This window comes from Eubalaena glacialis, chromosome 6 (assembly GCF_028564815.1).
Source record: "Eubalaena glacialis isolate mEubGla1 chromosome 6, mEubGla1.1.hap2.+ XY, whole genome shotgun sequence".
Taxonomy (NCBI): Eukaryota; Metazoa; Chordata; class Mammalia; order Artiodactyla; family Balaenidae; genus Eubalaena; species Eubalaena glacialis.
In genome coordinates this window covers 83,657,709-83,673,912 of record NC_083721.1, presented here as the reverse complement: position 1 = coordinate 83,673,912, position 16,204 = coordinate 83,657,709, and the positions used below count along the sequence as shown (strand labels likewise).

Sequence of the window (16,204 nt, the reverse complement as noted above, 5' to 3'; positions counted from 1 at the left end):
AGGCACACAGAGATGATCATCCCAATCTAAATCTAACTAGATTCAGTTGAAAGCTATTTTGAGATTCATACTGTTGCTAGTGAATGATTCTTTTTCTGTCCATCTGCACAGCTTCAGCCATGCCAGTTTCTTCTTGTAGTTGAAAGCTTAGAATTTTCGTCCTGTTCATTTGGCTATAAAATGGAGATTTCATCCTCTTAGTAACTTTTAGATTATTTTGGACAAGAGACTAGAATTAAAATATTCTCTAGCTGTGCATAACATTAATGCATTAATTACATTTATAATAGTTCTTCATAATTTTCAAAGCTCATTTATATACATGATCTCATTTGAGCTATTTATTGACCTTGTAAGATAGGCAGTGATGAATAAGAGAATAGAATTGCTAAGCTCCCAAATAATGCCAGTTTGATCCAGGTGGCTAGTATGGAGAATTTTCATCTAGATTTCCAAAATACCTTCCCAAATGGTCTTATTCTTGTCCTTCTTTAATTCATGATCTTACCTCTCCTCTACCTAATATTCTTCTATGGCTCCCCCTTGGCTCAGTTGAAATTAAGTTCTGCTGTGAGAGAAAGTTCAAAATAATAATAGCTTGTTATGGAAATTTAGTTTTCTCCTATAAGTCTGGAGGGTAGGCAACCTGATCTAATAGAGTAGCTTCACAAACTTATCAGGGATGTACATTCCTTCTGTCTTACTGCTGTTATTCTTAGTATGTGGTTTGTGTCTTTTGGTCCAAAATAGCTGCTGAGGCTCCAGCCATCACCTCTGCATTCTAGCCAGCCTGAATGCAGAAGGAGATGAAGAAGAAAGTGTTCTCTTTCTTTCAGAAAATTTTTTAGAAGTTGTGTACTGCAATTCTGCTTATATCATGTTGATCAGAACTTAGATATATGGCCCCTTAGATGCTAAGAGAGACTGAGAAATGTACTCTACTTTGTGGGTGGCCATGTGTTTAGCTAAAAATGAGGAGTTCTGTTTCTAAATTTGAAGGAAGGAACAGATGTTGGAGCACAAGTACTAGTTTCTGCCATACCCATCTAAACTGTTTAACACGACATCCAAGATGCTTCTATATTTTCTGGTCCCTGACTACTTCTCTATAACTGCTCCCCTCTCTGACCCTCCTCACCGCCCCCCTCCCACCATTCTGTATTATGAACTCCTCAACAGTTTTGTTTTTTTGTTTGTTTTTGTTTTTTGTTTGTTTTGGCCACACTGCACATCTTGCAAGATCTCAGTTCCCCAATCAGGGATTGAACCTGGGCCACGGCAGTGAAAGCCCAGAATCCTAACCACTAGGCCACCAGGGGACTCCCTTCTCAACAGTTTTAAATTGTTGGAATTCAGTGAACTTTCTGTGTCCTTTACAGCTTATGTTCTTTGTGTGAGTTTTCTTTTATCCCACCATGCCTTTTCTTTCCCTTTCCCTGCCTGGCAAATTCCTAGCCATTTTCCAAGACATAACTCAAATATCATCCATGAGAAACTTTTAGAACCCTGTCTCACACTTCCAGTTTGATTATTTGCCCCTTCTCTGTGTTCATGTAACACTTCATGCTACACTTGGCACACTATAGTAATCGTTTACATGTATATTTTCCTACCTGGAATGAATTTCCTGTAGGTAGCAATTGTAAGGATTTTTTTTTTTTTTTTGGTCATTGTTTTAACATGCCCAGAAACAGAAGCATGTCCAGCACAATGCCTGCAACCTGGTAGATGTTCAAGAAATGTTTGCAAGTTGATTGAATTAGAATTCAAATTTAAAACTGTACTAAGGGACTTCCCTGGTGGTGCAGTGGTTAAGAATCCACCTGCCAATGCAGGGGACACGGGTTCAAGCCATGGTCTGGGAAGATTCCACATGCCGCGGAGCAGCTAAGCCCGTGTGCCACAACTACTGAGCCTGCGCTCTAGAGCCCACGAGCCACAACTACTGAGCCCATGAGCCACAACTACTGAAGCCCGCACACCTAGAGCCCATGCTTCGCAACAAGAGAAGCCACCGCGATGAGAAGCTGGCACACCGCAACAAAGAGTAGCCCCCACTCGCCGCAACTAGAGAAAGCCCACACACAGCAACGAAGACCCAACGCAGCCAAAAATAAAAATAAATTAATTAAAAAAAATAAAAATAGAACTGTACTAAGTTGGAAGAATGATCCAAATGAAGGAGATAAAGCTCCATGAAGTACTTAAACTCTTACTGTTGGTGAATTGTGCTCTTGTATATATATATTTTTTAATTGAAATAGAGTTGATTTACAATATTGTGTTAGTTTCAGGTGTACAGCAAAGTGATTCAGTTTTATATATATATATATATATTTTTTTTTCAGATTATTTTCCATTATAGGTTATTACAAGATACTGAATATAGTTCTCTGTGCTATACAGTAAATTCTTACTGCTTATCTGTTTTATGTATAGTAGTTTGTATTCATTGATCTCATACTCCTGATTGACCCCTCCCCCCCCTTTTCCCATAGGTAACCGTAAGTTTGTTTTCTATATCTGTGAATCTCTTTCTGTTTTATATATAGATTCATTTGTATTATTTTTTAGATTCCACATATAAGTGATATCATATAATATTTGTCTTTCTGAATTACTTCACTAAAGTATAATATTCTCTAGTTCCATCAATGTTTGCTGCAAATGGCATTATTTCATTCTTTTTTATGGCCGAGTAATATTCCGTTACGTATATAAACCACATCTTCTAAAGCCATTTGTCTGTTGGTGGACACTTAGGTTGCTTCCATGTCTTGGCTATTGTAAATAGTGCTGCTGTGAACATTGGGGTGCGTGTATCTTTTCGAATTAGAGTTTTCATCTTTTCCAGATACATGTCCAGGAGTGGGATTGCTGGCTCATATGGTAGCTCTATTTTTAGTTTTTTTAGGGAACCTCCATACTGTTTTCCATAGTGGCTGCATCTTGTATATTGTTTTGATAGTATTTACCTAGGGTCAATGAAGAATGAACTTTTGAGATTATTTTCTCATTTCTGGTGATAGAGTTGTACTCATTTGTTAGTGTTTTTCTGAGGGAGCATAGGCAAGGACCAGAGAACAGGTGAATGAGCATCAAACCTCAAGCATTATCATGGGTGCTGAATGGCTGCAGATACAGAGGGGGAAAGCTGTTAATTTGTGACTTTTTATAAGATTACTCAGAAAATTTTGTAAGCAGGGTCTCTGAAATCGGTCAGAGAGGAAATGAAAAGAAGCTAAAATTTCTAGGATGATAACTTGCTGAGGCGGCAAGGGAATGGGCTGTGAGTTAGAACTGTTTCCTTTGAAGGTGTTTCTACGATCAGATAGTTAAAATTACACTTCAGAGCAAAAGGAAGAGCTAAAAGCAGAGAAGGGCACTAGTTGGGCCCTGAGAGTTGAGTCCTAGGAAAGGACCTGCACACTGAAAGGGAGTGATGACTGGGTATTTTAAAGCTATAGAAAGCTCTTGGAATATTATAAATTGAAATTTAGATACACACACAGATTACAACTTGAAATATCCTCATACTCTAGTAATGATTAATTATGCACTTGAGCAAGCTGTGACTGTTGGATTAAAAGCAGGCATGGTAAAAAAAAGAAAGGGACATAGTGCTTAGCAAAGTAAGAAAAGGTAGGCTAAAAGCTCGGCCCCAAGGGAATGTTTTATAGGAGAAATCTTATACTTTATCTTTGAATGGAAAATGAAAGGAGGGAACTTAGGACTTTTCTCTAGGTGAGATGGGGTACTATTCCCTAATTTGTTTTAGAGTTGCCTCCATAAATTCATCAAGTCCAAAACAATACCTGGTCTTCCTTCCCATACTTCTGCATTCTCCCTCTTTGTTAATGGCATCATTCTCCTCCCTGCCTGTCAGGCTCAAGACCTGCCATTTTTCATTCCTCCTTTAGCCACATGTTTCCACACATGTGAATACTTGCCCTGTCTCCTCTCTCTCTGCAGTGTCTTTTGCAACTGTTTCTCCTTCCCTGTTCATTATCACTGCATTGTTCTGAACCCCTCTGTCTCTCCTTTGGACCCCTGAAATCACATGCATCTTGGTCTCTCTACCTTTTATTTCTTGCTTCTGTTATTTAATCCTAAACACTGCTGATGGGGTAATTTTCTTAAGCACTCCTCATTGCCCCTTTAGAAACTCCTCAGTTTTTGGTGGAATGAATTCTACATTCCTTAGAATGACATTGGAGGCCTAATCTTTCCTTTCGATCTAATTTCTCCCTCGTCATGCATGCTGCTGCATTCTAATGAAACACACAGTTTCTCCAGACAAACTTGTATTTTCCTGTGTTCATGCTTTTGCCCCTACTCTTCTCTCTGCCTGGGCTGCTCTTTCTCCTGACATTTCCCCCTATCATGGGTTCCACGTGGGCTTTAAAGCTTAGTTTAAAAGCTAGTTTTCTCTTTTTTTTTTCAAATTTCTTCTCTAACCAGTTGAACTAAATTTCTCCCACTGTGCTTCCATAGTCATTTGTTCCTTTATGCTGATTGATCACATTATGCTTTTTATTTAAGATTTGTTTACCTGTCTCACCTTGCTTTCTGGTTCATAATTCCCTTGAAGGCTTCTACCATAGCATCTTACTCATAGTAGTAGGTACTCAGGAGATGAGAGGTCACTTAAATCAGAGGACTGATTATGACTTGGTAACTGTGTGTGGTTGCAAAGAGCCTGTTATATGAAACCATCTGTTCAAGAAACTGCTTATAGACGAGGCAGAAGCCATTCACTTCATGTTTTCGTGGGCTGGCTGAGTTCTTTTCTGGGATACCTTCACTCTCAAGTTATCTTACTTTTAAACCCCAGAGCAACTCCCTTCTTCCTGTGTTGGTGGACAAATTTTTAATAAGGTTACTTTAATTTAAATTAACTTTAGATTCTCTTTTAAGAATTCAAGAGGGAGGGGCTTCCCTGGTGGCGCAGTGGTTGAGAATCTGCCTGCCAATGCAGGGGACACGGGTTCGAGCCCTGGTCTGGGAAGATCCCACATGCTGCAGAGCAACTAGGCCCGTGAGCCACGACTACTGAGCCTGCGCGTCTGGAGCCTGTGCTCCGCAACAAGAGAGGCCGCGATAGTGAGAGGCCCGTGCACCGCGATGAAGAGTGGCCCCCGCTCGCCGCAACTGGAGAAAGCCCTCGCACAGAAACGAAGACCCAACACAGCCAAATATAAATAAATAAATAAATAAATAAATAAACTTCTTTAAAAAAAAAAAGGAATTCAAGAGGGAAACATGATTAATATTTCTTTGAAATCCACCTCTCTGACAAATCAGTTCTTATCCAACTTGTGCCTAAAATTATGCCAAAAATTACTAAAATGCTTTCAGGGTGTGCAAGTAGTTGTGCCCCTTCTCTAAATGGTATTGAACTCAGTTGTTACATAGCCAATCAAAGAATCTTTGAGCCTTTAGTACTGAGGCTTCCCCCAGCTTCTAATTATTTATTTTTCTGTGTCAAACCAGATGGCATATTGAATAAATGGTCTCTTTTGCTCATCAGGTTATGGTGGAGAATTCAGATTTTACTCCCTCACAAGTAGGGTGTCTCTTTACCTTCCTTGCGCGGCAGCTTGCAAAGCCTGACAATACCTTGTTTGTAAACAGAACCCTTTTTGATCAGGTGAGCGTCTTTAGCCATAAGAACTAGAATTGTTTTTATTTGCTGTTCATAGAAAAATTCACTGGATTACATGGTTTCTTAATATAATAGCCTATTGGGTAAGTGTCTTAACCAGGTAGAAGCTTTTTCACCTTTCAGTTTGGATCTAAATGAGTTTTTTTTTTTTTTTAATGTTGTGTTTGGGTAGTATGACTGCCTAGTAACTTGGTATCATGGGAGTACGGTTTGTGGAGATTGGTTTATATAGATTCTGTTCTCCCAATTATTCTGCTGTTCTAAATTGCCTAGAATTCTTGGCTTAAGAATTTTCCAATTTAATAATCACCCATCTCAGTGGTAGTAAGACTATGTGTTGAGCATCTGGAGGAGAGATTACTTTTAGAAAATCTGAATTTACTTACAAATGACTTTAACTGTGAAGGTATTTCCTGATCCCAGTTAAATATCTCCACAAAGCCACAGGTGGCAAAGAAAATACTTTTTATCTGGAGGAAGTTGCTAATAATGACCAGCGTTTATTGAGCACTTCATAGTGCCGTGCTCTGTTCCAAAGTTTTATATGTACGTATTAACTCCGTACTCCCAGTAGCTCTGAGATTGGTATAGTTATTACTCCCATTTTGCAGATGAGGAAACTAAAACCTGGAGAGGTTAAATCATTCATCCAAGGTCATACTTAATAAGTGTTATTATTAGCAATAAATATTGTTGTTAAGTGTTAATAAGGTTAGGATTCAAATTCAAGTGGCCTGACTCCAAAGTCCATGCTTTGTGTGGTCCACGGTGTTGCGGATCTTAAAGTTAAAGTATATAGATGATGCTGGCTTCCAGTCATGTTTCTAAACAGCAAAGAAATGTGTATAAGGTATATATTAAATTGTTAGCATACCTGAAGCCTGCTGTGTCATCTACTAGGCCAATCAGTTGGGAAGATACCATATACCTGTGGTGTTCGTTGAGCCGAGTGTGAATGAATTGGTGATATAGAAAGGGTAGTAATGGTTTTCATTATGACAGTGGTGTGGCATGCATGCTGGTATCCAGTAAAAAAAAAAATACCTTTTCTTTGACCAGGTCCTTGAATTCCTCTGTAGTCCTGACGATGACTCCCGACACTCAGAAAGACAGCAGGTATGAACTACTGGAACTCATCTTGCTAAAGAATGGGAAAGAAGACAGAGTAAGCCAGAAAGAACCTTTCTGTACTAGACCTCACTAGACATAAGGGGAAAATGACTTGTGCCAAACCCTAATACTAAGCTAGACAGTGGCAACCAGAAAATAGTGTGGATGGTTGTTAGTTTGAGCCTCAATCAAACTAAATTCCTAGGCAGACTGGACCTGTCTTGCATTCAACATGACATCAAAGAGAATATAAACTTTATCCTTCTCCTTCATGAGCAACGGTTGGCACCTATTGTATGCTGCTTTCCACCAGTGTCATTAAGCTGGTAACCACTTCTAGTTGCTACGGCCGTGAACCAGAAAGGCTTCAGGATCCTGAGTAGTGGAACACTCAGCTTTTGGGAGTGTCACTGCACTAGTGCTCAACATTTCTGGAGACTAGAATCCATCTGTCTCTCCACTAATCACTGTGAGAAAGAAGTTGATTACCACTTCTTTCTACTTAGCCACTTTCTTGAGGGTCCTTTCTAGGAGTAGGATTTCTTAAAAGCGTACCCATTGTAATTGTGAGTACTAAGAGACGCAGTCTATTTAAAATTGATAGCAAGACTTTGTCAGCTAAGTAAGCTACAAAAATTAAGTGCTTTGAGAGCTGTGCCGATTTTTTTATGGTAATATATGCCAGGCCAGAGGTTGAGACTCAGATAAAGAATATAGGATCACAACAGCAAACCCTTTCTCTGCACAGCTGTGGCCCCGTGACTGCTGCAGACTGTCTTAGGGAAGAGAACAGCTGCTAAAATTATGATTGTCTCTTAAATTATACTGAATACAAATAGTAATGTGGATCCCTCATTTTGCCCCTATTTCTCTATTGGCAGGAAAAGTGAAACATGTTATGCATGGTGTTGCTATATAAAATGATAAAAACTTCTTATGTAAATTACTAACTAAAACAAAAATAAAAACCAAACCTAAATGTAAAAGCCAAACCTTTAAAAGTAATCATAATGTAGTAATCTATTATTGGGAGTCCCCTTTGGGATTATCTGGGGTTTTTTCCCCAACTCATTTTAGAAAATAGAAAGAAAACTGATGAAGTAAATTGCTCAAGGTCATAAATGAGATTAGAACTCAATTCCTTCCCTTCTAATCCAGCACTCTTTCTCTTGTACTGTTTGTCATATATCAAAATTTGTTTATGCAATATATTTGAATATTTTCCAGTGGTATGCTGATAAAAGTTTAACAACTGGTTCGTACTGATATGAACGTTGGTTGATGTTTTCATTTATTAAAGTGAATAAGATGAAAGTGCAACAGTGAAAGCATGTCAGAACTTCATTCATCAGTGTTGTGACTTCTTTGCTGAATCGGATAACAGTTTTTGAATACTGGAAAATAGTTCCTTAATCTTTTTGTGCTATTTATAGTGTAATGTCTCTGACATGCACACTTTTAAGTTTGACTATCTTATTAACATTATCTCCATCACTTTCTTAACCAGAAATAGGCACGCTTTTTCTGTAATGGACCAGAGAGTAAATATTTTAGGCTTTATGGGTCACATATAGTCTCTGTCACATATTCTTCTTTGTTTGTTTGTTTTATAACCCTTTGAAAATGTAACAAGCCCTGATTTACAGCATTTGCCGGTGTCCATGGTGTAAGTATTCCCACCATGGCTGACTTCAGTCTACCAGCATGATGTCACCCGGCACATGGAATTGGGGAGAGATGCACCATACCACACACTTATGTAATATTTCCACCATACAGATACAGCTACAGTAACTAACCTTGAGAGCATACACAGTAAAATGTAGTAAAATAATTAGGAAGTGGTGAGTGTGGGTATTGATTACCTTCACTTTTAATTTATTTAATTGTAGGTTTATTTAATTTGATTTTTAACAATGCCTGTATTTAACCACCGGCTTACAAAATTCCTGAAAAGTTAACAGTCAGTTTCAGCTCAGTAAGTTGGTTCAGACTGGCTCCAGCAATGGCAGTTGATTATGTTATTCCAAATTGAGGCTTCTAGCAGGTGGGTTCACGCTATCATTGCTCTATATAGCAGTACATTATAATACTCAAAATGGATTAGAGTTCTGAAGTGTACAGGTAGGATAGGTTTTATTTCTTTTTTGCCTTTTAAAAAAAATTTGACTTGAAAGTAGTCAACTTCCTGTGTTAGAAAAATACTTTGTTAAATGGTTTCCTGGAGTTCTGAGAAAGGGCATGTTACTCTGGATCTTGAACTTAAATATAGGAGAGAGCTTTCTCATATTGCTCTAATGACTATGTAGTGATTCTATTATATTTGAGGTTTATTTTAAAATACTGATATCTCAACATCCTGGTCACCTTTTTTTATTCAGCTACTTAGTGTGGTAAAGATGAATTATATGAACCCCAGCATTTTTCTTTGTTTTTTTTATTGTGGTCAAATATATATACACAATACGATTTGTCATTTTAAGCATTTTAAGTGTACAGTTCTCATTAAATGTAATTTCACTGTTGTGCAATCATCACCACCATCTGTCTCCAGAACTTTATAGTTCCAAACTGAAACTCTGTACCCATTAAACAGTAAGTCCTCGTTACCCCTCCCCAGCACCCTGGCAACTATTAAACCTTCTGTCTCTGTGAATTTGACTACTTTAGGTGCCTCGTATAAGTGGAATTATACATTATGTGTCCTTTTGTGACTTATTTCACTTAGCATAATGTTTTTAAGGTTTATCGATGTGTGGCATGTGTCAGAATTTCATTCCTTTTTAAGGATGAATAATATTCCATTATATGTATATACCATATTTTGTTCATCCATTTATCCATTGATTGACATTAGGGTTGTTTCCACCTTTTAGCTCTTGTGAATAATGCTATACTGTGAGAAACCCCAAGTTAAGTTAGAAAAATTAACATGTGAACATGGATACTACCTGTGGGCAACAGATTTTAAAGAACCGTAAGTCATAAAGGCACCAGACAAAAATTCACTTATTGAAAGAATACATATGGACGTTTTTAGCTTAGTGGAGGGTCAATTAGATATTCTAATAAGGCTTTGTTTGCAAACACTTTTGCATTCCTTCCATGTTTGAAAATAGAGCTGTTTATCTTTTTGTAAGACTTAAATACAATATGATCAACATTATAATGGCAGTCTAATCCCTTGTATACATGAAAGCCAAACTGAAACATCAGCACATAATAAGACAAAAGCAAAAAAGGTATGATTTCTGTGGCTGAATGGACCCTTAAAGAGCTAATAAATAAAAGTAGATTCCAAAGTGTTTTTACTCATTTATTTTAAATGTTCAGGTCCTTTTAGAATTGCTGCAGGCTGGAGGCATAGTTCAATTTGAAGAGAGTCGGCTCATCCGTATGGCAGAAAAGGCAGAATTGTAAGTTGCTTTGAAGCCATGTATTAGTTCCCATAGAACTATTAAATTACATTTCTCTAACTTGAAGCCCAGTTTATTTATGCATTGCCATTTTTTTAAGAAAAGTTATGCATGTAACAACAAAAAAAACCTGGGTGCAAAAGTTTTTGCCTTTCAAGTCTAGAAATTAGTTAGATTTGCAGAAATTAATAGCAAGTAAATTTGAAGTGCTTGTACATTTTAGTGTGAAAATGAAATAGCAGCCTTATGATTTATTATGTTTTATGTAGTTTTTTTTACTTAAAATTTCCATGGTATTTCATAGATTTTTGACAGTTATCTTATATATATTATAAACAATGCAGAATTTAACATAGCAAATAAGATGCAATATGTTAGCACTACTATTTAGTTTGTTGACTATTTCATTTGACATATTTAATTCTGAATAGGGAAATTTCATATAATTGATTATATTGATATGTAATATATTACCTATTTTTTATGTGACGCATTGTTGCTTTAACATTTATTTTGTACCCAGCTTTGAAATTTCTTATAAACGTAGTATTCAGCAGCATCTTAAACATATATTTAGAGGAATGGCAGGTACTATAACTTCATTTAACAATAGAAATCACATCTACTATATTCATTTTCCTTAATACTAACCTCTATGCCTGAGCAAATATCTTGAAACAATAAGCTAATAACCACCTGCCTGTTTGGTACACTGAAGTTTTTCCTTTTATGTTCTAGCTATCAAATTTGTGAATTTATGTATGAACGAGAACACCAATACGACAAAATTATTGATTGCTACTTACGTGACCCACTAAGAGAGGTGAGTTAAGAGACAGCTTTACCCTTTTTTCTTACTCAGTCCCCCTCCTCCCCTTATCAAGAAGAAATAACTATTCAGTAGGTGTAACTATTCAGTAGAAATATTTGGACATATGTTTGCTGATTTAAAGTTTTGTTCATTATTCAACAGCGTTTCATTGAGTGCCTGCTATTAGCCAAGTATATATTGATAATTAAAATAGATATATAGTTCCTGTAATTTTATAACTTATAGTTTAGTGATGGAGATGGACAGTAAGAAAACCAAATATTTAGTTACAAATTGTGATGAGCGCTAGAGAAACTGGGTGCAACATGAGAGGATAATGGGAAAACTGACTTATACAGAGCAGCCAGGGAAGGAATCTCAGATAAAATGACTTATAAACTGAGTTTTGGAATTTGAGAAGAAGCCAGTCAAGCCAAGAGCCAATAGAAAAATGTTGCAGGATCAGGAACAGTTTATGCAAAGATCTTGAGGTGGGAAAATTTTTTGACGTGTTCAAGGAACTGAATAGAGATCGTATAAATGAAGCTTAGATCATTGTAAGTGGAGCATAACGGGCGAGGGCAAAAGTGATTTGAGATGAAATTGGGAATGTGGACAGAGACCACCAAAGCACAAGAATGATATTCACTGTTAGATTAATGAAATTGAGACTAACATTAATTGGAACAGATTTGCAACTTCTAAGAATCTACCCTAAACTTTAAACAATTACTCTTTCTCTTTTAAGTCAGTCGTCCATCAGTTAATTATCTCGAAATGGTTTTCCATCTCCAAATAACAGATATTTACCAAGACTGGTACAGTTAGTAGATAGTGACTAAATATTGCTTGAGTGAATGAATGAATGAATTATATTGTCTTGTGCTTTTCAGGAAGAAGTCTTTAACTACATTCACAATATCTTATCCATTCCTGGACACAGTGCAGAGGAGAAGCAGTCTGTATGGCAGAAGGCAATGGATCATATTGAGGTACTGATTCAACAGAATTTTTAAAACTTTCCCATTTGTATGGATATCTCCCAAATTAAGTTTTTCTAACTAAGCAGTTGGAGGTATTATATTATTAAATTGATTTGCTCGAGGATTAACATCTTTTTCAGATAATTTATTCTACCTCACATTTGTATTTGTAAAACCCATGTCATATACAATTTATTATATCATGACTTCTGAAAGTAACTCATGTTCAATCAGCTAGTTGACAAACTGGAATTTTAGTAGGTTTTTACAGTGTTCTTAGAAATTCTGAAAGTACTACTGATCTTTTTCTCTACTACATGACAGAACCATTCCCCCTAGTCACCTGATGGAATTTTAGAAACATTACTGCAATGAGTTGTTCTCTCTGATGTATTTCCCTTCCTTATGTAAGAGGATGATGATTCTGATTTTGTTTATGCATGCTGTTTTACAAGAATGCAAGAGTTGACTTTGAAACTAAAAGTTCTTTTTTAAAAACTTGCTTATAGATGCCTAAGTGGAGAGACGAGTATGTGTGTGATGAACATGTGATCAGAATGCATTCTAAAAAGAGGCCCAAAAATCACTCCTCACTTTAGTTTCTTTAGGTTCATAAATACAGTATTCCTCAGAAACCAACAGAGCTAGAGATTTGTTTTAATCTGTTCTGTATTATGGGTCACTAATTATTGAAAAAAAGTAGTAATGAAGGATGTTGAGGTAATTCTAGTTTTGGAAATAACATTTATATCTACAGAGTTTCTCTCCTCCTCCTTGTAGCAAGGATCAGGTAACTTCTGGTGATGGGTTTAGAGAAGTAGTGAAAGATATGATTATGCAACATGTTTTAAAATTTTTTTACATATGAAAAATAATAAGAGCTCTGAAACTTTGAGAAAGCATTGCATGTAGTGTGAATACTTTTAGTTCCTGATAATTCTAACGTTTAGAAAGATCAGAAATGTGAACAGCATCTTATGTAAAACATCTGGTGTGAAAGGTGGTACAGTCAGTGGACTGAAGTAATTTCCACACTTTCATCTATTGGATTGAGAACACATATATGTTATTTATTTAGCCTTATCGTATTCCTGCTAACAATAAGATCAATATATCTTGGTGAAAGAACCCAAGAAAACCTTCTTCTACTTTGAATTATATCTTTTTTTCCTCTAATCATTTTGTATTCTTTTTCCTTTCATCATCCCCTTTAAGTCTCCATAGTTACATTATGCCTCATTGTTCATTTCACTTCATCTGCATTATGCAGTGGTTTGAGCACATGGACTCCAGACATCCAGAAATGAAGCTGTGTCTCTCCACATAATGTGAAACATGATGAATTAATCAGTGAACAAACAAATTATTCAGCAGAAAACTCATACTGGAGAAGCAAGAAGTATTGTTGCTGCACAGCAATTATTTCCGCTATTTTTCCCACATCTGCACATTTTTTCACCTTGAACTTTTTAACACTTCTTAAGGCCACGTTAGAAATCTATAGACTCTTTTGAAGGACTTGTGTGGTTTTGCTAATGTAAATAAAATCAACATTAACTACGTAGGGGGAAAGTCCTCATAATAAAGTTTTCAGACAGTCTACATAGTGTATAGATTAGTGGTTCCTAACACTTTGGGGGTTATAGACCTCTTTTGAGAATCTAGTGAAAGATTTGGACCTGTGCCTCATAGTATTGTGCATGTGCTCAGACGCATAATTTTGTTTGCTATTTCAGGGATCCACAGACTCCCTAAAAGCCATTCTTAGATTGGGTCTGTAGATTTCAGGTAAAGAATCTCTGGTAAAGATGGTTTTTCCAATATGGACAACACACGTTTCATGAGATTTTAAAAAATATTTTTGATTTTGAAATATAAAAAAAGAAACAAAAATGTGCATAAAAGTACAGTTTAATAAAAAATTAAGAAGCCAACATCCCAGAAATAGTTATTTCCAGTATCCCAGACTATTCCCATGTATCCTTTGCTTATCACAATTCACTGCCTTACTAATATATTCATTATCCTCGTTCTTCTGATAATTTATTGCACTTTTATATATTGTTATTGCACCTGCCTGCACCCCTAAAAATATGTATTTTTGTTTTGCCTGTTTCTGAACTTTATATAAATGAAGTTATACTCTGTATTTTCTTTTTCTCAATATTTTGAGAAATTTATACATTTTATTGTTTGTCGCTAGTTCATTTTTATTACTGTATAGTGTTAAATTTTACAGGTATATCACAGTCTATCCATTCTACTGTTAATGGACATTTCAGTTGTTTCTAGTTTTTGACTACTAAAAGTAGTCCATCCAGGATCATTCTTACATATGCATCTTGAACACAGCTACCACATGCATTTCTCTACAACAGTGGTTCTCAGTTTGATCCCTGCTACAGCATTACAGCATCAGCTGAGAACTTGATAGAAATGCAGTTTAAGTCTTCACCTCAGACCTGCTGAATCAGAAACTCTGGGGGCAGGGCCCAGCAGTATATTTTAACAAGCCCTCCTGGTGATTTTGATGCATGTTAACATTTGATAATCTCTGTTCTAGGGTCTGTAGTTGCCAGTTAACTGGGATAAATATATTAAACTTAAGCAGATGCCAGCATTGTGTGAGATTTTCCATTGACTCTATATTCTTGCTAGAGTTTAAAATTTTGTCTATCTAGTGGATGAATAACGATATTTCATTATGTTTTAAATTTACATATCCTTAATTACTAATGAGATTGATAGATTCATATTTATTGGCCGTTTAAATTTCCTTTCTGTGATGTCCCTGTTCAAGTCTTTTGCCCATTTTTCTGTTAGAATGTATCTTGTACTCATTGATGTAGGAGTTCTTTATGTATCCTGGATGTTAGTCTTTTTTTCAGTGATACATGTTGCAAATATCTTCTACTCTGTGGCTTTTTTTCTATGGTTCTTTTTAAGAAAAGTTTTTTTTTTTTTTTTTTAAGTCAAAATAATCAATTTTTTCCTTCGGTACTGAAGAAGTCCTATATTATTGTCTAAAAGCTTTCTTGTTTTTTGTTTCATCTATAAATCTTAGATCCACCTGAAAGCACTTTTGTATATGATTTGAGGTGGGGATCCAATTAATTTTTTAAAATATGGATGCCCAGTTCTCCAGCAACGGTTTTTTTCCTTTTTTTCCTCCTTTTTAAAAATTGAAGTATAGTTGATCTACAGTGTTTCAGGTGTACAGCAAAGTGATTCAGTTATACATATATATATCTTTTTTCTTTTTCAGATTCTTTTCCATTATAGGTTATTACAAGATATTTTAATATATTTGAATATATAAACTATATTTGAATATAGTTCCCTATGCTATATAGTAGGTCCTTGTTATTTATCTTATATATAGTAGTATATATCTGTTTATCCAAAATCCCTAATTTATCCCTCCCCCCTTCCATAAGTTTGTTTTCTATGTATGTGTGTTTGTTTCCTATGTATGTATGTGAGTCTGTTTCTGTTTTGTAAATAAGTTCCTTTGTATTTTTTTTTTAGATACCACATACAAGTGATATCATATATTTGTCTTTCTCTGTCTGACTTACTTCACTTAGTATGATAATCTCTGGGTCCATCCATGTTGCTGCAAATGGCATTATTTCATTCTTTTTTATGGCTGAGTAATATTCCACTGTATATATATACCACATCTTCTTTATCCATTCATCTGTCCGTGGATGTTTAGGTTGCTTCCATGTCTTGACTATTGTAAATAGTGCTGCTATGAACATTGGGGTGCATGTATCTTTTTGAATTAGAGTTTTCATTTTTTCTGGGTATATGCTTAGGCGTGGGATTGCTGGATCATATGGTAGTTCTATTTTTAGTTTTTTGAGGAACCTCCGTACTGTTTTCCGTAATGGCTGCACCAATTTACATTCCCACCAATAGTGTAGGAGGTTCCTTTTTCTCCACACCCTCTCCAGCATTTACTATTTGTAGACTTTTTGGTGATGGCCATTCTGATCTGTGTGAGGTGATACCTCACTGTGGTTTTGATTTGCATTTTTCTAATAATTAGCCATGTTGAACATCTTTTCATATGCCTGCTGGCCATCTGTATGTCTTCTGTGGAGAAATGTCTATTTAGGTCTCCTGCCCATTTTTCAATTGTGTTGTTTTTGTTTTTTTTTTTTAATATTGAGCTGTATGAGCTGTTTGGAGATCAATCCCTTTTTGGTCACAT

The 16,204-nt window shown here is 36.0% G+C and overlaps 1 protein-coding gene across 5 annotated transcripts in view; it reads left to right on the top strand.

The window, feature by feature from the left end:
* VPS8 (VPS8 subunit of CORVET complex) overlaps positions 1-16,204 on the top strand; it is a 295,388-nt gene that overhangs the window by 144,438 nt on the left and 134,746 nt on the right. For all 5 annotated transcript variants that reach the window (XM_061194394.1, XM_061194392.1, XM_061194393.1 and 2 more), the window contains 5 exons: positions 5,531-5,650; positions 6,725-6,781; positions 10,109-10,191; positions 10,930-11,014; positions 11,896-11,994. In XM_061194394.1, the coding sequence (XP_061050377.1) occupies positions 5,531-5,650; positions 6,725-6,781; positions 10,109-10,191; positions 10,930-11,014; positions 11,896-11,994 (444 nt within the window). The remainder of the gene's footprint in view (positions 1-5,530; positions 5,651-6,724; positions 6,782-10,108; positions 10,192-10,929; positions 11,015-11,895; positions 11,995-16,204) is intronic.